This window comes from Haliaeetus albicilla, chromosome 6, assembly GCF_947461875.1.
Source record: "Haliaeetus albicilla chromosome 6, bHalAlb1.1, whole genome shotgun sequence".
Taxonomy (NCBI): domain Eukaryota; kingdom Metazoa; phylum Chordata; class Aves; order Accipitriformes; family Accipitridae; genus Haliaeetus; species Haliaeetus albicilla.
In genome coordinates this window covers 43,936,941-43,957,789 of record NC_091488.1, presented here as the reverse complement: position 1 = coordinate 43,957,789, position 20,849 = coordinate 43,936,941, and the positions used below count along the sequence as shown (strand labels likewise).

The following is a 20,849-nucleotide window of genomic DNA, read 5'->3' as shown; positions in this document are numbered from 1 at the left end:
CCTTTTTCTGGGAACCCTCTGCAGTCCTGGCAGGAGACGGACAGCCGTCAGCTAGCAGACCTCTGACACCTCGAACCCTGCGCAAAGGGGGCTGTGTATTTCTAAAGCTTTCCTCAGTTCTTATTTCTCTCTGCTCACTCCTTGGGTAAAAGGCCTTTTTGTCTCAAGGACCCCTCCATTCCCGCAGGGGCCCCCCCTCGCTCATCCATCCCGTGGATGCAGGGTGGGAGCTCCTGGCTCTCGCCTGCAGCATCCTGGAATCTCCAGGGATTCAGAGGCACTGGCTTACACCCACTCGGTCAGAAACTTGAGAAATCTGGCTTGTTCCTGGGAGCTGGAGGCGTAGGAATGACATGGGCAATGGTCTGCGGAGGTGAACGGGCTGAATATCAAGCATGCTTCCCTCCTCCAGCACCTACTGAAAGGAGCCAGCTTGTGCCCTGCACGGGCTTCACGTCAGCATCCAGCCTTCGGTTTCAAAGCAGAATCTCTGAGGCCAGAAAGACAAGAAGGCAGCGATGGTCTCACTTTTGTCAAGGACAGCCCCCACATTGCACCTCTGGTCTCTGTTTTCATAGAATCGCAGAATCATTTAGGTTGGAAAAGACCTTCAAGATCATCGAGTCCAACCATCATCCATGCCCACTAAACCATGTTATGGAGTAAAGTTTTGTCGAAGGGGACCTTAGCAGCGTGGCCCCCAGGCATCGTCCCAGACCCCACAACCTGGGTCAGCCCATGCATGCACCCACGCACGCCCCGGGCTTTCCTGGGTGGGCAAGATGCCCACCTGAGTCGGCAAAGCGTCTGTGATGCAGAGCCAGCGAGGGCTGGCCGGGAGCAGCGGCAGGTGGCCCCCGCACCCATGGGTGCTCAGTGGCACGGGCATCGGCCCCCCGTTAGCTCGTGGCTGGGGAGGCTGCGCTTTGGCTTACAGCTAAAATTAGGGATGCCTGGTGCAGATAAAAATACGGCCCTAACTATGCAAAACCTTTAGGGAGGCAGCCAAAGAGCGCATCGTACGTCTGACCGGGCTGAGCGGCCGAGCGGCAATTAAAGCCCCAGGGCGGCGTTCTTGGAGCGTTACCTGCGAAAGCCACCTCCGCAGGAGTGACCTTTGGGTGTTCCATATTTGGGGACTTGCCTTTTAGTCCAAGGAGCAATGACCCCCCTGGGAGGGCAGGTTCAGCAATAAACAGCCTCTCTGGGCAGCTCAGGTGGTGGAAAAGGGCAGGAAGGTGGGACTGGTCCCTGCTGCCAGCAGGGTGGTTTTTCTAGTGGCAGCTGCTCAGCAGGTTTCTGCCCCTTCTCTTTGTTCACCATGATGCTTCAGGACCCCTAATTCACCAGCCTGAATTATGCAAGAACCCAAAATGTTGTTAGTGGGATATGCAAGGGGATGCTAGAGGAGACAGCATGGCAATAGGAAGGAGAGATAACCCCCTCTGCTCTCCAACAAACTGCCCACCAGCTCGAACAACAGAGAAGTCAACCGTAGCGTGAAGGCATGAGTCCTGCATAAGGTTTCAAAGCTATTGGAGAAATACCCTAGACTTTTGCCATCTCCTCCTGCTGGCTGCAAAAATAAAAACCTAACATTTTGGGATGTAAAATCATCATCGTTACATCAACCAGGTTCTGACCATCAACGTGAACTGCAGCTTTAAAGAGAGTAGGATAGAAACAGCGGAGAAGTGTAGATTGCTTGAGGGACGTTCCCTCATCCTCTCCAGTTGCTCTCCTCCTTGCATTGCTTGAGTTTTGTACTTCCCCTGCTGCTAGCTAGGGAAACAGAAAGCTCCCCATGCTTAAGAGAAGTTTACTCATGATGGTTCTCATAACACCCAAATGTCCCCAGCGCCCTGCTTGCCAGCCTGAGCAGCTGGGGAAGATGAGCCTTACTGTCTGTAGGAGCTTCAGGCAGGTGCTAGAGAAGTGGGAAGAAAATCCAGGCCAGCAAGCCGTAATGTCACGCCACTATGAAAACTGACCATGCTGAGACACCCACCCCTCCCAACGCCATTTGTAACCCTCTCTGCTGGATTTTGCCTGCCATTTAACAGCAAAACTGACACCAAATGCAAGGTTTGGCACAAGCAGTGTCTGCAGCTAGAAGAGGAGTGTGGTCAGGCAGCCGGTGACGCTTCTGCTGCTCTATAACCTAGGATTTCAGAATGACCCTGTGGGACTTTCTTAAATCTCCCAAAAGCTTCCCAGCATCACACCTAGGTTCAGATAGGTATAATAGGTGTGAAGCTGAGATGTTCCCGCAGGGAGCTGTTTCTTTCCATCCCCATTATTCAGGTTGCCTGTAACTCTTGACACCATCCAAGACGAGGTGGTCCTTAAGCTTGACTTTGGGCTGGCACCTATTAAACATCTCAGAGTGCCATGCCCTCGCTCACGCTTACCCAAATTCAAATATGGCTATTACCTGAGGGAAGTGGGAGAAAGGAGGGGTGCTCCCAAACTCACACTTCCTTTTCCCAAGGCTGCACAGGACACAGCTTGTGATCCTGTGGCTAGAAAGTGTGCATTGCAAAGGCTTCATGCACGTAAGAGGAAGGCTGCAAAATGTGCATGGGACATGAGCTTACAAGCTACTGGGATCTTTGCTCACGCTCTCAGCCAGCTCTGCCTGCCCAAAGCTCCTGCTGTACCTCAAGGACTGCATGACCAGTTAGGTCCAATTCTTCCAGGGCAGTTTCTCTCCTCCATATCCCCATGCAGCTGTTGAAGCTAAATTACTTGCTATAGAGGCTGACACAAAGACAAGGGCTCTGGCTGGCCAAGATTTCAAGTGATATGAACTTAAAGGGAGGAGGAGGAGGAGGAGGAGGAGGAGGAGGAGGGGCTGTGTTCTTATATTACAGCCACCTCTGTCCCAAGGTCCTGAGCCAAGAGGATTGTCAAGATTAGAAACATTATCTGCATTCAAATCCCACTAGTATTATGGAATCAGAAAATACTGTAAGGGGATATATAAATGCTTGATACTGTAATGAGCAGGGGGCAACTAGCCAAGCTGCTGTGCTTCTGGCATACTCTATATTTTGCTGCCTTATGGGGTTCAAAGATAGGTGTGGGAATACGTCCTCACCTAAGCACTGGTCAGACTCACCTGCTGCAGTGGAAAGCAGGGAAAGCAAGGGTAGGAGCAATGTCCAGCCCCTGCAGAACTTGCCCTTGAAAAAGCCACCATAGGTCCTGACACCCTGCAAAGGTCTCCTGCCTCCAGGCGCTGCCACAGAGAGCTCCAGAGAGTCTCACGTTGCACGAAGATTTCCCCGGTGCGAGACTCTGCGGATGGGCACAGGCTGTACCGCTCACCTCGTTATCTCACCAGCATGAAAGTCCCAGTGAAGGAGGCCGGCTGCCCACTTAGCTCTCGGCTCCGTCCCCGAAGAAGCAGGCTCACGCCGTACACACGCACGCTGCCGCACACCTTCTCTACCAGGATGAGCCTCTTCAGAGGAACACCTCCAAACGCTCGTACCCCCAGTACGTACACCTCCTGGAGACAGTCTCGCTAGACACAGTGACACCAGCCCTCCCACACCAACAGGCACACCTCCAGCATTACCGTGACCTTTTTTGCCTCCCAAGCCCTAACAAAGTGCGCACTCCCAGTCTCACACAAAGAGGCTTTCATCCCATCACCCACGTTTTCTTTGCACGTTCAGTCTTTCCCATCAAGCTCCCATGCCCACAGCTGCACCCACACCCCTCCGAAGAACTACCCTGTGCGCGCTGCATGCTGACATACGTTACTCCCAATCAATGCTTCCTCTCTTGCAAACGCCCAACCGCTTGCCTGTAGCGGGTGTTGCAGCTTTTTCTGCACATTTCTGAGCTTCTTCAAACACCCCCAAGAAACCGTAACCATCTCCTGCATGCAGGAGTTGAGAACGGTTGGGCTTAAACTGCTTTGACTTTGGCACATGGCTAACGTAGCTGTAAGTAAGTAGCTAGATGAAGTATGGACCGGACTGGACATCACTAAAGTCTTCTTCCCTTGGGCTTTCTGTGTTTTACCTCTTATCAAAGCGCAGCCAGAGCCTCAAGCATCGACTCCGAGGAACTTCTTGCTGGTCTACACAACTGCCAGCAAGCGGGGACATACTGACAATGTCCCTGAAAGCTGATGATCCTACAGGCTCCATCTCTTTGTCCAGTAAAAGCAGATCCCTGTAATGGGGAACAGAAAACAGCTTTTCTCACTGCTGCCCGCTTGCAGATGTCAAGGGAGCTCACAAGAGGTGTCCATCTCTCCCTGCATTATTGGGTACCAGTTGCTCTCAGGTGCTCTAATGTGGATGGATGGCCGTGGCCTGTGCCAGGAGGTGGGATGCCAGACCGGTCAGACCAGTGCTCAGATGCCTTATCAATGGATGTGCAAACACGGACCAGTGCTCTGCCCCCATTCAGGCGGTATCCATTGTAAGCTCAAGCCCTGAACGTGCAGCTTCACCTTTATTTCAAAGCACTGCCAGAGAGCAAGGAAAGAGCAGTGAGATCACCTGTTCCCTGCATAACGTGAGCATGTCTTTTGCCTCACATGGTGACATTTTCCCCCAAAGACAACAGGCCAGGTAGCCGTAGGATAATCAAGGTTGCAGTGATGCTCTGGTGGTTGGTGGAGAATATGTCCTTCTGGAGAGCTTCGGGACAGGCCTAGGGACACCTGTTTGGTGGAAAGGGGAATACAACCACGTTCTCTGTCGCTCCCCTTCGCCCAAGCAAGGTCCCTGAGTCCTGATCGCCGGGGTGCCCACCGTCATCCCCCCCATGATTTCGGGGAAGGGTTGGGCGCTGCCAGCATGGGGAGCTGGCCAGCCCCATGATGATGTGCAGGCAAGGGGGCTGCCCCACAGCTTTTGCCCCCCGACGCCTTTAATCGCCGCTCGCTCTCGCGGCAGCCGGGCGCAGGCGGAGGTTATTTATAGCGGGAGAGCCAAGGGGCCGGGCACCACTGGGTGACATTCAAACCGGCTTTGAAGCTGGGGGGGAGGGTGCCAAAATGGGTCCGGGGAGAGGGTGGTCCTCATAAATCAGCCTGCCATCTCTCTGGCCATGGCTTTTCTTCTGCCCTCCTGCAGCCTCCTGCCACCGAGTGCAGGCAGCTGTCCCCTAATAGGGACATTCCCATCCCGGAGACCCTCGACCCCTCATCCCCATCATCCCCCAACATCCAGCAGGGTTGAGAGGGGGGGACAGCAAGAAGACCATCATCATCAGATGCATTTGTGGAGAAGGGAGGGAAAGGGAGGAGGACGGGGCTCTTACAGCTGCTTGGTGGTCTCAGAGCATCGTTACCGCCTTGTAGGGTCTCTGGTGTGCTTGTGGTGGGGCTAAGTCAGTCATCTGGTGAGTAAGTAGGCTCATTTCCCAGGGTCACTGCATCTCTACGGAGCCCAGCTGGAATTTACAGGGTCTCACCCAGGGCCGCTCCCACCACAGGGCACTTGCAGAGCGTCTCTCCTTTCCTCACATATCTATTTTCACAAAACAGGCAGGAACTCGATATCTTCGAGAGGCCCCTTCATCAAAAATGGTGGAAACAGGGGGGCAATGGTTTTGCAAAACTGTGAGGAGCCAAACGCGAGCGTGGCTATGATTAGACTCATTTATTTAGGGAAAAGAGGGGACCAGGAACTGGGGGGTGACCGAAGCATGCACAGGAGACATGACTTAAAGCATTTCATAGGAGAAGGGACCACTTTTGCAGAGCCAGGAGTCCCTCTGCTTTATTTTGCTGGGAGTCTGCCTTGGCCACCGCAACACATGTATGAAGGAAACGTGATGCTGCAGTGCCCTGCATCCCCTCCAGTCTGCAGCCGCTGCTGCCTGGCACCAAGCACTTCCAGAGTTAAAATGTCCACGGTGCCCACATGTCACGCCCCCCCGCAGGAGGCCACCGAGGCACAAAAGAGGAGGCAGCTTTTGCTTCGTGTCGGTAGCACAGGTCTTTCTCCCAGCCGTGGCCACTGCTTTGGTGTCCCCGATTCGGTCAGGAGCCCTCTCCCGATGCCAGGGTGTCAAACAGCATTTAACAGCACACGGTATCGCCAGCAAACTCGGTGCTGTGACACAGTGGGAAGAAACCCAACCCTTGTGACCTCTGGGCAGCTTTATCTCAGTGAGGAGGCAGCATGTGATGCATCCCACCCATCGGTGTTGTCCGAAAGCGGAATATGGGTCACTTGTGCCTGTTGTGCCATGCTAGCAGGGCACGATGCCCTTTAGCCGCCCTGTGGTGTTAATGCTGGTAACGTTGGGCTCTCTGGTTCCTCCCACAGCTGGCAGCTCAGGTCCTGGAGCCCAGGAGCATTGGCTTCGGGATGGTGGACTCCAAGAAGGACGCCAAACTTGCCAAAAAGTTAGGTGAGTGCCATATCTGATATCTCTGGAATAGCTTGAGAGAGTGCGGGAGTGATGCCCAGCAGCCAGCCCCATAGACGACAGCCAAATCCTTGTCACCAGGATGGGGGGGGTGATGGTTGCAATTGCACACTGACCACCTGCCCACACCAACATGGGCAGGATCAAGGCAGGGGGCAAGGATGGGAGGGATGAGCCAAGACCCTTCCAGCAAAATCTTCTTGGCTGAGAGTGCCAAAACAAAACCAAACGAAAAAGAAAGCCAATTCATAGCGATGATAGGGTGGAAGCTCCCAACTTGCTGAGCAGAAACTGCAAATAGGTGCCATGGAGTAACTCCACGCTTTCCTACACAGAGACAGTTCTGACACAGCAGCGCAGAACCAAAACCTACCGGGAAATCACATAGGCCCCCAAATGTCACCAGCCCCATGGCAGGGTGACCCGTGGCCACTATTGGGGGAGCCACAGCCTTGCAATGGTTTTGCAATGGTGCCAACCCTTCTGACTTGCTCCCCAGAGCAGAAGAGGAAACCTGCTGTAAAGCTGAAAGGCTGCTGTGTTGCCCACCCCTGGAAACAGCTGCCTTCCAGGGGCTGGCAATCCCTTCATATTTTAGCCCACAAAGCAATATGGAAATACTACGACATATAAATACAACAGCGCACAAATATACCACTAGGCTTAAGGTCAGAGACTGTTTAAGCATACCAGACTGTATACCAGATTGTAATTTTCTTTCCTAAATGTGTGTGCTGGTGGAAGCTAAACTAAAGCTGAGAGCGTCTGCCTCTGCTAAAAGGAACAAACTACCAACCACCTTGGCCTGGTGGTACCCCACCATCATCCATTGTGGGAGCTCAGCGCTGCTGATTTTGGAGCCTCCAGTGAGATGCTGTGGCACCCAGTCCTCAGTCCAGTGATCTACCATTCAAATCTGCCAGCCTGCCATCTGCAGCATCTCTACCATAGGTTTCTAACCGTTTTGTCAAGGCTAGCTAAGCCTCAGAGAGTTTGAAGCTCAGTTTGACTTTCAGGTCACTGTTTATGTTCACATAGTTCAGCCCTCTCTGGGCAGAGAACACAACCTGCATCAAAATCCATTTTCCATCTAGTGACAGGTTGTTAAAATTTGGGATGTTGGGTAGAGCCCAGTATTATTTACTGCAAGAGAGATAGCCAAGGTGAAACAAGTTCCTGATACAGAATTTTTCCAGCTGAGGCCAAACTGTGACCTGAACGAAAAGTTCAACATTTGGGAAGAAGCTAGCACAAGTTCTGGCTGAGGTCTATCCCTCATGCTGTGAAACATCAGTCAGGAGAACTCTCGGGTTGTTTCTAGCTGGGCCAACACAGCAAATTGGCAATTGCGTTTTCCCAGGAGGTGTTGCTAGAACAAACAAGCAAGATACTCTGTAGTAAAAACACTTTTAGTGACGTGTTGACCACGTTATGTTTCTTGTCTCCTTCTTTCAGGCTTGATTGAAGAGGGAAGCCTCTATGTCTTTAAAGAGGAGCGGTTGATTGAATTTGATGGGGAACTGGCCACGGATGTCTTGGTGGAATTCCTCTTGGACGTAAGTACAGATAAGCTCGGAGCTAGATAAAGCCTCTCAGAGAAGACCTTGCAAATACTCACTTTGCTAAAAAACATGGGTTTATCTTTATTTGAAATTCCATCCCTGTTTGCTACACACTAGTAGAGATGACATTTGCCAGCTTCCCAAATACTTGTCTGACCATGAGTTCCCAGGAAAGCTGGTACCTGTATATGCCACCAACCACTTATATCTTAAAGATGTTCTGCTCTCTTTCCTGTTTATGGAGTATTTGATTGGAAGCAAGCAAAAATCCCACATAACTAAGTGCTAGTCACCTACCTCAGTTAGCAAGCTAGTGTGCAAACATTTTGCCATTTGCAAAATCCTTCACTCTTTTTTTTTTCCAAAAAAGAAGAGTTATTTAAAAAAAAAAAAAAAATCCAAGAAGTAGCATTCTCATAGAGCAACTAAAAAGAGCTCAATTCATTGAAAAAGGTATGTGCTGCAAACTATTTGCCCTTTTCTAGACACAACTGCTGCCTCTTCAGTGAACTTACCAGATTGCACTGCCACGAGTTAGAGAAGATCAAGGCCCCAGGACTTAGTGCTCTCAGGTCATTTTGTGCACGGGCACAACCGCGTACTCACCTTTGTGCCTAAATGCAAAAGAGAGGCTGACTCCCTCATCAACGTGTTGCACTTCTCTTTCTCTACATTTTATTCCTAGGAGAGGCGACAGCCCCAAAACCTGGTCTTTGCTTTGTAGTGAAAACATTTTGCAGCGGCTTGGCTTTCCTTGGAAATGAGGCTCCCTTGAGGAGCAGCCGTGCAATAATACAGATAAGGGAGGCAAGGCGAGCAGCGGAGCTGGCAGGGTTTGTTTCCCAGGGTGGCAGGTTGCCTAAATGGTCACCTGCGGTGCAGGAGAGCCAGTGGGACGAGGCATGGCCAGGGAAGAGAAACAGCTCCTTAGGACCTTAGCTCTCCTACGGCAACGCCTGTGGCTGCGTGCGTCAGGTATTGTGGCCAAAACACATGCAAGTGGCTTCAGGGACAGAAATGGGCATCTGCCCCACCTGGGAGGGCTGCAGATGGATGGAGCAGGACTTTGCTGTGACCCTGGCAGCGGTGGGACCCCTGGTTCCCATGGCTCAGGACACTACGGCAGCAGGGAGATGCCGGAGCATCACTCACAGGGGATGCGGCGTAAGGCGCTCTGTGAGTTTTTGCTTGCTGTGCTTTGTGGTGTGCCGCTGAAAAATCGTCTTCTGCGAACAAAGGAAGAGAGCAAGGATTTCTGTTTGTGTGTTTTCCCCTCAAGAGGCAAAATACCCAGCAAAGCAGGGAAGTAAAAACAAACACATCCCTGGTGCCTCAGCAGCCTGATCTCAAAGGAAAACAAACCCAGAGGTTTTCTACTCCTCTGTAGGCTGTACAGTGGCCTGCCTGCATTTTTTTTTTTTCCTAGTGAAACCACACCTGATTTACACCAGTATTGCTGGGGAAAATAATCAGACAAAATCTTTTCACCAGCCATAGCTAGTTAAGAAAACAGAAACAAACTTTGCATCAACAACAGCCTGAAGCAGCAGATAGGTCTTCCAACTTCCTCATCAACACTGTGACATGTCTGGGGCCAAAGCATGGGTTCAACCCATTCTGCACAGGAGGATCAGCCAGGAAAATTCACATCCAGACTTTCCACTGCTCCAAAACACTGTTTGGCCACCCTCTAGCATGCTGGTTTTAATGTTTTCCAAAAGCAAGTTCTTTGCAGTGACCTCTTCCAGCAAACGACACTTGAAAGCAAATATATCCATCATTCACAGAAGCTCACATTCCCTGTACCAGCCCCTTTCAACTGCTGTCCCTTCTTCTCAGGCTCTCTAAAGCCAGCTGCAACGGCTACCCCTTATCTCTCATCACAGCAGGTCCCTCAGCATCCATTTGGGTTACCCAGACCCCTCGCAGCTTCAACCTATGCAGTGAACCTACTAATGGCTCCTTCTGGAGGTGACCTACATCTCTCGGTTCCTCACATTAAGGCAGAGAGCACTAAGTAGGGTTTCCAGCAGCAGAGAAATTGGGTGACCTCTTTCTCCCCACTTAGGCTGCTAGTGACATACCCTGCCAGGCATAGGTGGGTGCTGCAAATTTTTGCGTTATCAAATGCATTTGTCATGGCAGTTGCTAGAAGACCCTGTGGAGATCATAAACAACAAGCTGGAGCTTCAGGCCTTTGACCAAATTGACGAGGAAATCAAACTCATCGGCTACTTCAAAGGAGAAGACTCTGAACGTAAGATGAATATGATCCTCGCGGGGCTTGGAGCCTGGCTGGGGGCTCTGGGGGACGGGCATTTGTCCTTCTGCATGAATGTTAAGGGTGTTAGGGGTATATGGCAGGCTGTGACAGTGCCAAAGTTGCTGGAGGATGAGGTGGGGTCGCAGGCAAGTTCTATGCATGAGCCCATTGCTACACCAACAGTGGTGACCCTTCTGCAAGGTGTCTGCTGGCAAAAGAAGGGGACGATAATCCCAGGGCAGCTGAAGTAAGGTAAGTCTAAGCTCCCCCTCTTATGAGCAGTGTGCCCGAAAGGTCAAAGAAAGAGGGAGGGAGGAAAAGGGAAAGAGGGGGACACACATTAAATACTAACTTGGCAAACGTACAGCAGCAGTAAGCAGGACACCTTAGGGCAGCCCAGCAGAGGCACTGACCTGTTTCTCCTCGCTCTACCCCAAGAGTGAGAAGAGGCAGGTCCCATGCCCTGAGGGATGTGCAACTCAAGGACCATTCCAGGCAAAACCATCAGCTTTCACAAATCTGGAGAAACCCTCGCCGGACTCTCTCCGGCAAGCCCCAGCAGTCTCCTCTGCCAGCCCTGCTCTCCAGGCGATGCTGACAGTGTGCACCCCACGCTTGCAAGGCTTACCTTTAGCAAAAAGACAGGTGTTCTTACCTGAACAAGACACGTGTCACCAGGTCTGATGCATCACAACAGCCCTCCCACCTCTCCCTTCAGCTTTCTCACCCACTCAAAATGGGCTGCAGGGCAGCTCGGGCAGGGCTGTGCCCCTGACGCTGTTCAGTAATAAGTATTTTGAAGAAAAGTGGGAAATACCTGTTGCAAAGAGCTCCCACCAGGCTGAGAGCATCCTTCCTGACCCCAGCTGAGGACCTGATACCAGTAACAGTAAAAATGTACCTCGTTCCTGCCCCGTCCTCCCGCAGCAGGAGGAGCATGCCTAATCACGCTTGGTGACTGTTTAGGCAATGGCAGCAATCATTAGTGCTGGAACAACTCCATGTATTTCCCAGGCTGAACTACTGCTTGTGCAAGCAGGCAGCTGTAAACAGCCTTATCAACAGGCTGGAGTTTTAACCCTTGAACCTGCTTCACAGGGCTGCTGATTTCAGCCCCAGTTAAGCATGGCATGCCGGGATCTGTAGTTTTTCCTGAGCACTGTGGGGCTGCACAACATGTGTCCTGTTCGCTCCACATGAAGTGGTCCTTGTTTGTAAACCCTGGAAGGGTGGAAGAAACATAGTGCCGTCATCTGATGTATTTTGCAATGATTTGTGTTTGTTCTTCCCTGGTGCCTTCTGTGCTGATCAGAGCATGGCCAACTGCCTGTGAAATCTTTTCTTCATTCCCCTTTTCTCCTTCCAGATTACAAGGCGTTTGAAGAAGCCGCCGAACACTTCCAGCCGTACATCAAGTTCTTTGCCACCTTCGACAAAGGGGTGAGCATCCATGGACCTCTGTGAGAGCTCACAGACTCCACCAACTGTTTTCCAGAAGCTCAGCATGTTCCCAGATTTAATATCTGGCTCCAGCTTCTCGTTTTCAGTGTCCCTGTAATTTGCGGTATTGGTGTTCGCGTTTGGATTTGGCCCTGGTGCAATAGAAAAGGCCATTTCTGCAGTGTGGAGGCAGGTCCTGATCTGGGTTTGGAAACCAGCCCCATTAGGTTTGCGGGACCTTGACTCTGGCTTTGTTCTGCCCCAGTGCTTGAGACCAGTAGTGCAGAGAGCATCGGTGGTTTTTTTAACCAAGGAAAGATCCATTCATATTTAGTTGGCCACCCCTAAGAGTGCATGCTCTGAGAGAGAGCAAGCACCTTGACCTCAGTGCTGCTACTGGGAGAGACTGGGCAGGCAGAGAGGCACGTCAGACTCACTCACCTCCGACCTTCTGCACTGCAACAGGTTGCCAAGAAGCTGGGGCTGAAGATGAACGAGGTGGACTTCTATGAACCGTTTATGGATGAGCCTGTTCACATCCCCGACAAGCCTTACACAGAAGAGGAGCTGGTTGAATTTGTGAAGGAGCACAAAAGGTACGTAGTGTACAGGACAAGCCTGGCCGTGGGAAGCAGGTAAAAGTGTCTGTCATCGCGGGCTTGCCCCTCTAGGGCATCCCTCTCAGAAAAAAATTAGGATGATGACCGCCTTTTGGTGATTTGCTGACTCAGGTTTGAGATTTTTGGCTGGTCTTTTCCTACTCCTAGAGGTGCAAGTATCCATGCTGCAATCAGAGCCCACCACCATGGGGCTGTGACGACACAGCTTCCCTCCTCTTCCTCCCTCGTCAGGCCACCCTCAAAGAGCAGGGAGGCTTGTAGCCAGTGGAGAGCAGAAACCTTGCCCTACTTGCCCATGCTTTTAATTTAGTTCTGTACAGAAGATGATCTTCTCCAAGGCCTTTCAAGCCAAACTCAAATTCTGTCCGGTCCCCTCCTTCCCCGAAACAGCTTCACTAATGGATATATCCCTCTCCTGATGTCAGATATGTCTGTAGGCAGGCTCTGAGCTCAGACCAAGCTCGAAGGAACCGTAATGGACCAAAAGGCTCCTGCTGACCGCAGGCTCAGAGAGAAAGCCACTGCTGTTATGGCTGTGTTGGGCCTCATGTGGCGATGGTGCTGAGCACCTACAGTGTTTGATCGACTCAGCAGGAGCTGTGGATGCTCCATGCTTTTTGCTATCAGGTTTATTGCACAGTTGTTTAGGCACTCAGCTACCAACAGTCTGGAAGTGACTGGAAAGGCTGATCCTGTGTAAAAGCCCAGGGTTAAATATAAGGCCACAGCTACCTACAAGGTGCTGTATTTTTACACCCTTAAAAATACAGCTCGGTACAGTCGCACAGGCTATCTGCTGCTCCTGCAACTGCGTTTCCCAGCAGACGTTCAAGGGACCAGAAAAGAGTTCAAGAAAAGCAGGGCCATCAATACAGTTAGAGGACCCCAAATTGGGCTGAGCTGGAGGTTTGTGTTCACACACAGAGGGTTTAGAGACAGGATCATCTCTGGAATCCACAAGTCACCAGACTTTGAAACAGATCTCTGCTTTTTCTGAAATGTGAAGGGGTCCTCTGTCTCCCATGTACTTGCAGGTCACTTTGCTGACCTCCTGGACTTCCTGACCTCAGTCCTTCCCATCTTTTTTCCCCAAGCTCTTTCTGTCAAGCAGCAGCATCAAGAGGCTGATTAAACACAGTCAGCTAAATGCTAGCCTAATAAGGCAAGCTCTCCACCAGCACAAATTGCAGTGGAAACCCCCCAAGTCTTACATATTTCAAGATGCTATGTGGTGCTTGGTAGAAGCGAGGGAGTGGGCCATGTATTTTCCAAGTGCCAAGGCTCAGAAAGGAATTAAAAGGAGTCTCATGAAATCAGATGCCTGAAATCCCAAAGCTGCCAAGGTGCTGCCATGGCAGGGGAAAAAGCCTGGGGTGACAGTGATACGTTCCCAGCTGAGTCTGTCGGAGCAGAAGCACTTCTTCCTGCCTTGCCACCAGTCAAGGATCTAAAGCCAAAGGCTGGAAGTGGAATTAGACAGGACATGGAGACGATCAGGTCCGTAGAGAAAAACAAAGCGACCTCAGCAGCTACCATGTGCTAGTTCCCTGTAGACAACTTGGCAGGACCTTCTCCTCTGCAGGAAGGTGTAGAGGACCAGTCGCCTCCTCCTCCTCACACACCAGACTTTCTCACTTCACCCCGGCTGGCAGGCATGGGCTTAGGTGCAAATCCCCACCACCACCTCTCCATCCCCCAGAAGGAGCCCCGGTACATCACTGGGGAAAACTCACGGTGCTCAGCAGTACCCAGGCTCGTTGGCATGCTTTAAACAGCCCTTCCAAAATGTGCTCCCCGCTGCTGTTCTCTGTTATTGTGGTGTAGTGACATGGGGGCTGAATTCTTCTCCCTCTTACTCGCCCAAATCCCACTTACCCCGCTCCTTCCAGCATAGGGAAGTAACCAGAGTAAATCTTGAGTAACTCTGCAGCAATCAGTACATGTGGGTGTGATCAAATCCTTCCCACTGAGTTTCTTTTCTCCAAGAGCTACCCCCAGAAAATGGCTAGGGAAAGCGTCTTGAAAGCCAGGTACACGTATGCATAAGTACATAATACGCATTCAACTGCTATAATCTCCACTTTTTGACAATCAGCAATGAGGAGACTTGCTGGGTCAAAAACTGTATCCCTGATTGTGTGCTTAGTGGCTATTTCTTCAATTTCTACAGTCATTTTTTACCTCATTTCTATTTTGATGCTGAAAGTCCCCAACTGTAATGAGTTCAGCAGCTGAATTATGCATTGCATCAAAAGAGCACTCCTATTTGTTCAGTTTATACCCGCTACCTAATAATTCTGCTGTGTGCCTACTAGCTCTTGTGTTAAGAGGAACAATGACTAGACATTCCCTCTTTCACTTTTTTTGGTCACCATTCCCGATTTTTTAGACCCCCTGCCAAACCCCTCTTCAGTCACCTCTTTTACAAGATAAAGAGTTTTATCTATTTAACCTCCACCAAAGAGAGGTCATTCCATACCTTCGTTCACCACTGCCCTTTTTCCACATCCCTTTTGCAGTAATTAGATATAATTTCTGTGATGGGATGACCAGAACCACACATACATTCACTGTGGAGGTGCACAGTGTAGCTGTCCATTGCCATAATATGTATGATGTGTTCTACTCCTTAGTCATTTTCCAACTGCTTGTAACCTTCTTTTTGCCTTTTGCCTTTGGAGCTGATGCATTCTCAATTTGTGACACCCGGGCCCCTTCCCTGAGAAGCAATAATTAATTATAACTAATTTAGAACCCATTGTTGCACCTGTATAATCAGGGTTGTTTTTCTGCAAGTCCGTTACTTCCTATATGCCTATCTAACATGCAGACACTCAAGTCTCACAAGATCCCTCTGTATCTCCTCATAGTCAGGCCTGTGTTGGTTGTCGAAGAATTGGATATGATAAGCAAACGCTGCCATATTCCTATTTCCCAGCTTTGTCAGATTATGTGAGAGTATGTTATGCATATGATCATGCCAAAGCATAGGCTATGAATCTTAATTGGTTAATTCCTTCTGTCGTGAAAACTGACCGATCACCTCCACCCTTCGTCTTCCAATGACATTAATCCACAGGAGGACCCCTCCTCTGATCTATCTGCATCTTGGTTCCTCTGAGAGCCTTGAGTAAGGGACCTTGTCCAATGGTCCTCTGAAGGCAGCTCACCGCATTGCCCAGCGTACCTTCGCCCACTCGTTGACTTGCTCTGGGAACTCCAGCAGATCCGTGGCCGTGACTTTCCTCTTAAAGGCCACGCATCTCTTGTGCTATCGTGTCATATTCCTTCAAGTGTCTGTTAACTTTACTTTTGCTGGTAGCATCGTGTCCATAAGGACGTCGCCCTTCCAGATCCGTGGCTCCTCAGGTCCTTTAGGAACCCCTAAAAAATGCTCCTTGTTTTCACTGCTGTGGTAACGAGGCAAACTGAAGCGACAGGTTACACATCTCATCGATGCCACCTGGTTCTGGCAACACGCTGCTACTCCCTCTACCATTCTGTTCTAGGACCTCGTCGATCAACACTTCTCTTGCAACAGCTCCCGGGGCTGGTCAGCCAGGGAGACCTGCTCTGCTGGAGGAGCCTCTGTGAACACCTGATGCCACAGCAAGCAGAGATGCAAAGGATTACTTGTGCTTCTCTGCTATAGCCTTGTGTTCCTTGGGTGTCCCTTTAACACCCCAATCACCTTTCAGCTTGCCGGGCTCCCTGACACGCTTCCTGCTATGGACATGTCTGAAAATAATTACTATTCTTTTTTTTGTCCTTTATAAACTACTTCTCAAAAAAATTTCCTTTGGCCAGTCTGATGGTTTACATTTTCTTGCCAGTGGTTATTAGGATCTAAATTTTCTTCCCAGGGGTTATTCTGTCTTCATTGCTTCAGCAGAGTTTGGAAGGATTTTTGTGGTGGAATTATGCTGGGGTAAAACCAGGAGAAAAAGGGAACAAAGCCCATTAGGAACGTCCCAGGGACTGGAAGACAGAAGTGAATGGGTCACCTCACGCTCTCAGCACGGGCAGAACAATCTGCCATGTGTGGGACTAATTCACCAGCACATCCCAGCACAGAGAGGCGTCTCATCCTCCCAAGCACAAATAGCGGCTGCAATGACTCCAGTGGGGGCAAGGGCAGGGTTTTATCACCACAAATAAAAGCATAAGTTGACCTACTGTCCCCCCCTGCTTGCATTCAAAACGTGGTGGCTGACAGCGCTGACTCCAGCCGCCAACCAAATGTGGCACGGTGACCTTTTCCGTGACGCTGGTAGCATCATGGGTGACGGTGACGGTCGCATCCTCAAAGAGTGTTTCTGTCTTCCTTCCAGGGCCACCTTGCGAAAACTGCGCCCAGAGGACATGTTTGAGACGTGGGTAAGCACGGGCGGGTGGGAAGCCTTGCATCCCCTGCTAGCTTCCAACAAGAAACTGCTGCTCAAGAGCTCCAGCCTCTGGCTGGGCGAAACGTTCTTTTTCCTGCCTTGCAAAGCCGCTTTCCCTCCTCTGGGAAGAAGGGAAAGCCTTGGCTGCGATGCCCAGTGCCTGAGTTCAAACGACATGCTCAAATGCTTTGCTCAACAGCTGACCTGGGTCCCGTTTGCTCCACAGAGAGAACAGGGAAAGCTAATTAAGTGTGCCAGGCGGGTGTTGAGCCTCTGTAGCGGCCGTGATACAGCTACGGAGAGCATCCTTCCCGAGGATGCTCCGTCTCATCTAACGGGCATCGGTGCTGGTGGTGGGGTGATTTCAGTGGTCTGCTCGCTGGGCAAGCTACGGAGATGGTACCGAAGAGGTGATTCATAGAAATTGTACCAGGGCAGTTGTACAATTCCAAATGCAAGCAAGGGCAGGCAGTTCAGTTAATTATATAGATTACGGAGCAAATCGCGCATCGATTGCGCTTCTCAGGGTGTGAGCAAGCTGCAAGTCAATGATTGTGAAGAACGAACCAGCGGTTTGGCACCGAAGACACGCAGAGGACTCTCCTGGTCCGCAAGGGTGGGGAAGAAAGGAAGGGTGAAAATGAAAGAAAAATCTTGTATAACAAATTATCCCTTCACTGTGAATGAGTACGATGTTAATAGCCAGTCAGGGACCTTCAAGTGCCAGCTGAATGCTGAAAAACAAAGCTGAACAGGTGCTTTACAGACACTAATGAAGATGCAGTCTTTTCTCCATAAAGCTCAGCACATTTATAACAGCATTCTGTTGCCTCCTTGCTTGGCTGTGTAACATGAAATGCTGCGGGACTCCGAAGCACCAAAAACCTTGGGAGTCTTTAATGCAACAAGGAGAGAGGTAATAAAACTGAACTGGGAGTTATGAGTCACTTAGGTATGATAGCTTTTCATTTTGTTTTAAAATACAGACTCTCTGTAGAAGATAGCTTCCTAGATCCACTGAAGTCCCTCGAAGTTTTTCCATGGGGATTCAGTGGGACACAAATTTCACATGCCGTGGTTTTGCTTTCATACTGAACATATTCTAAAATAAGCTCAGGAAAATTGTGAATTTTCAGCAGTGGAATGTTTGCTTTACCAGCAGCCTGGGAATACAGAGCTTGCCTCCGCTATGAGCAGGGGACTTGTACCTACAGGAGACAACGGGCTGGATTCTGATCTTGCTGCAAGTTCAGAACATCCTCAATGCCTTCACTGGAGTTACTCCAGTTTTGTTTGCTGTCTTGGAGGTCAGAATAGAGCTACATTATGTAGCTATATATATAATTATATATTGCAAACATATATTTTTTTTTTATTTTGCTGTCTGACAATGCTGCTGGCAAATACGGAGAAAAAGGAACAGTGTAGATTTTTCCAGCTGTGAGTGGCCTGAATCCCAAGTAAATCTGCCTAGAATGCCCCACTGAAAACGTATTCCCTGAAGACGCCAGCAAAGGCCCAACAACCGCTATTGTTTTTAAAGATAATGTTTTCCACTTAATCTTTCAGGGTTTTTTTTCCTTTCGGTTTTTGATGGTGGCTTTGTCACCTCTGGGCTCAGAAGGGAAAAGAAATTAGCATTTAGATGGGAATTTTTTTTCGCATTAAAACCAATTGAAATGGAAACCGGGACCGGCAGCGGGCGAGGAAGGCGAAGCCGATCCGTGGTATAATTCAGAGATGACATTCATAGCAGATGGATGATGAACCGGCCGGCAGATCCATTGGCCTTTGCCAATATCATTACCCATTATTCACGTGTCTCATGGAGAAAAGCGGTCCACCGGGCCATCATTTCTGTCCTCTGCTAATTGGAGCCCTGAAACGAGCCTCCCACTCAATTCCCCTCGCTGCTCACGGAGACCCTCGCCTAAAGCAGAGACCCTTCACCTCCCAAAAGGGGCCCAAGTGAGCCACCTCGCCTCTCATACTGTGGGGAAACCTCCTTGGCTGGCCCCAAAGGAGCATGTTTGGGGGCTGAGCATGGTGGCAGCTATTTGTTTCCCCGCAAACCATCCCCAGCGGCTGCAAATTTATGAGGGTAGGCGGTCTCAGGCATGGAGGGTGAGCCTATATTCCCATGCTAGAGAGCCCTTGACCTTGTCTGCAGGCAAGGTTTTGCCTCACACCATCAGAAGCTCCCTCGCCTTTGCCATCGTGGTGCCCACCTCATTTTTAGCTGAAGGGTTTCAGCAACCCTACCCAAACTACCCACTTCAGCGCCTAATAGCTCCACGGCTTGGCCTCACATCAGCTCCCATTTCTGGTGTTTCGGTGGGGCTCCTGTCAAGCCTCCCTTTGCAATCATCCTGTTCGTTTGAAGACATCCCACCACTCCTTGTCTCCCGCGACCGCCCAGCCTCTGTCCTCCCTCCCTGGCCCATCGGTAATAGTTTTGTCGTTTCCAGGAGGACGACATGGAGGGAATCCACATCGTGGCCTTTGCCGAAGAAGATGACCCAGGTAGGAGGTCATTTTCCTCCTCGTATGACTCTCCATCACTCAAGAAAGTGTAGTTTCACATTCTTTGTTTGCACTGGGGAGCTGGGATGGGGAGCCCCAGCCTGCTGGGATGGGGAGACGGGATGCTTCTGGGTGTTTACGCTAGCAGGTATGCTAGCCAGGATTCAAATTCTGGATATAAACAGATGGCTGGCTGGGAAAAAAAAGTCATCCCCTCCATCCCAGCACCAGGATTTGCTCCCTAACTCTGCGTCCATCTTGCTGTGTGGCTCCAGGGAAGTGCCGAGGGCTGGGTGTGTGATGGGCACGCGGGAAACCCGTGGGCATGCGGGATACCCATGGGCATCAGCTCCTGAAAAGCCGTGGCACGGGTGCTTCTCGGTGCCATCAGCGTGCCGAAAGGCTTTGGCCTCTCGGGGGCTCAGTTCCTGCCTCACCGCAAGAAAATAGTGACATTGTTCCACTCCATGGAAGGATTACGAGACTTAATTCATGTGTAACTAATTTCAATACCCGGGGAGGATGCTGGAAATTAAAAGCCTTATTATCAGAAGAAAGAGCTGGGAGACAGCATTTTAATGAGAACTATAAACAACTTCTGTGTGCATGGAGGGGGGGGTAAGGGAAGTTGAAAACCCCACAAGCGAAAAGTGCCTGCATGTTTGCCGGAGAGAGCTGCAGCGGTTCATGTATCATTTCAGATGGTTTTGAGTTCCTGGAAATCCTGAAGCAGGTTGCCAGGGACAACACCGATAATCCCGACCTGAGCATTGTCTGGATTGACCCTGACGACTTTCCTCTGGTGAGTGGCAGGGGCTCCTTGCCTCTCTTGGTTTAATTCACCGATGGGGTTGGGGGGTGTGTGTATGCACAAGCACAGGAATTGCCCCAGGGAATTTGGGGCAGGGAAGGACGGGAAACCGGACCACGGGTGATCCCTGAGAGCTGCTCGTTCGGGTCTGCTTCCCATGAAGGTGGTATCTTGGGAATATCCCGAGATTCAGCACTTTCCTTTGCCGTGTGTGGTGGCCCAAGCTCACATTCAGCCTTTCTTCTCTCCCACGCACTCATCGATGCACGTTCCCCACATCGCAGCCCAGCCGGCTGAATTAATGCAATGGGGTACGGCAAACACCCTTGTCTGAGCTTTGTTTCTCATTCCTGCAGCTGATCACTTACTGGGAGAAGACCTTCAAGATTGACCTGTTCAGACCACAGATTGGGGTGGTGAACGTCACAGACGTGAGTAGCATGTGCCCAGAAAAATCCAGCGAACCCAAGATTAGGGTGCTAGAAAGGACAGGGTCTGAGGTCTGCTGGAATCAGTGAGATTTCTGCTAAGTGCAGGTAGACCTGGCTTTTCCCCAGGGAAAAAGCGTAAAGCCCTCACCATTCCCACGTGCAGCGGGGTTCATAGCACCTCCGACATCGGGCTTCAGTCTGAGCGTGTTTCTGCTGCCGAGTCGCACACAAACCACATCTGCTGAGGACAGGACCAGCCCCTGTGGTCCGAGCTTCAGGGCTTTGCCTGGTTTTGGTTTCAAGGTCTCACATTTCCACCTGCATCGGCAGCGTGCGCCTTTGTCCATGCCCTGCTCTGACTGAACCTGGGTGGGTTGGTGGAGGAAAAGTGTGTGTGTGTAGGGGGGAAAGT

General features: G+C 50.6%; 1 protein-coding gene across 1 annotated transcript in view; it reads left to right on the top strand.

Annotated features, from left to right (window-relative positions):
• The window catches only part of CASQ2 (calsequestrin 2), a 37,505-nt gene that overhangs the window by 8,097 nt on the left and 8,559 nt on the right, over nt 1-20,849 (top strand). Inside the window, exons 2-10 of the mRNA XM_069785833.1 lie at nt 6,300-6,384; nt 7,858-7,958; nt 10,110-10,221; nt 11,594-11,667; nt 12,133-12,263; nt 16,619-16,664; nt 19,141-19,195; nt 19,897-19,997; nt 20,363-20,437. Coding sequence (XP_069641934.1) covers nt 6,300-6,384; nt 7,858-7,958; nt 10,110-10,221; nt 11,594-11,667; nt 12,133-12,263; nt 16,619-16,664; nt 19,141-19,195; nt 19,897-19,997; nt 20,363-20,437 — 780 coding nt within the window. The remainder of the gene's footprint in view (nt 1-6,299; nt 6,385-7,857; nt 7,959-10,109; nt 10,222-11,593; nt 11,668-12,132; nt 12,264-16,618; nt 16,665-19,140; nt 19,196-19,896; nt 19,998-20,362; nt 20,438-20,849) is intronic.